At 45.7% G+C, this 823-nt stretch overlaps 1 protein-coding gene across 1 annotated transcript; it reads right to left on the bottom strand.

Moving 5' to 3' along the window:
* Positions 1-387, bottom strand: LOC120165212. The gene has a single exon (XM_039174779.1). It carries the CDS (start codon positions 385-387, stop codon positions 1-3), a length of 387 nt encoding a protein of 128 aa, XP_039030710.1.
* Between the last annotated feature and the right edge of the window lie 436 nt (positions 388-823).

Raw genomic sequence — 823 nt, forward strand, 5'->3', positions numbered from 1 at the left:
TCAAACAATGTTTCGACATTGTTCTTCACTTGCCCAACATACGTCAAATTTGAAATAATATACTCTGTGAGGACGACTAGAAGCAAGGCTCTCCAAGCTAAGGAGAAGAGCATAGTGGTCTGAAGAAGCGGTCGGGATCGTCGAGACTGAGCATCCGGGAAACATAAGATGCCAATCATTATTGGCCACCACCCTGTCAATGCGTTCTTGCACAAAGGTATGAGCTCGAGTTCCACTCACCCAAGTGAACCAACCATCCTTGGACCGAATATCCCACAAGTCTGCATCTTGAAGACACCTTTGGAAATCTTTCATATGTACTCTTGCCCGTCTTTGACCTTCCTTCTTCTCCGACGGATGAATAATCTCGTTGAAGTCCCCTCCCATACACCATGGGAGTGAAAAAGTGGAGGACATGTGTGAAATAGTCTCCTAGTTGCGTCTCTTATTAGCCCATGCGCTTCTACCATAGAATCCTGTGAATCGAAACAAGTGCTCCTTCCATCCAACCACCACATTAATGTGGAGACTATAATAGCTCTTCAACGTAACAATGAGTCTCTCCTTCCAAAGCAAAAGCAGTCATACACAATCATCCGATCTGTCAACCATAAAATAACCGAATATCCGAGTGACAAGTCATATGGACTCGACTATATTCTTCCTAAGCTTGGTTTCCAAAACAAAAGCTAACAATGGGTCCTTTCTCAGAGATAATCCTCTTTAGCTCTCGAACTGTCGATGGGTTCCCAAGCCCTCGACAGTTCTAGCACAACACCCTCACGGGGACTACCGGGGTTGAGCCTCAGCTACCGCCGTCAGA

This window comes from Hibiscus syriacus, unplaced genomic scaffold (assembly GCF_006381635.1).
Source record: "Hibiscus syriacus cultivar Baekdansim isolate YM2019G1 unplaced genomic scaffold, ASM638163v2 tig00111582_pilon, whole genome shotgun sequence".
Classification (NCBI taxonomy): domain Eukaryota; kingdom Viridiplantae; phylum Streptophyta; class Magnoliopsida; order Malvales; family Malvaceae; genus Hibiscus; species Hibiscus syriacus.

Excerpts from the sequence above, each read along its gene's own strand:
- LOC120165212 (XM_039174779.1), bottom strand. The coding sequence starts at position 387 with ATGGGAGGGGACTTCAACGAGATTATTCATCCGTCGGAGAAGAAGGAA.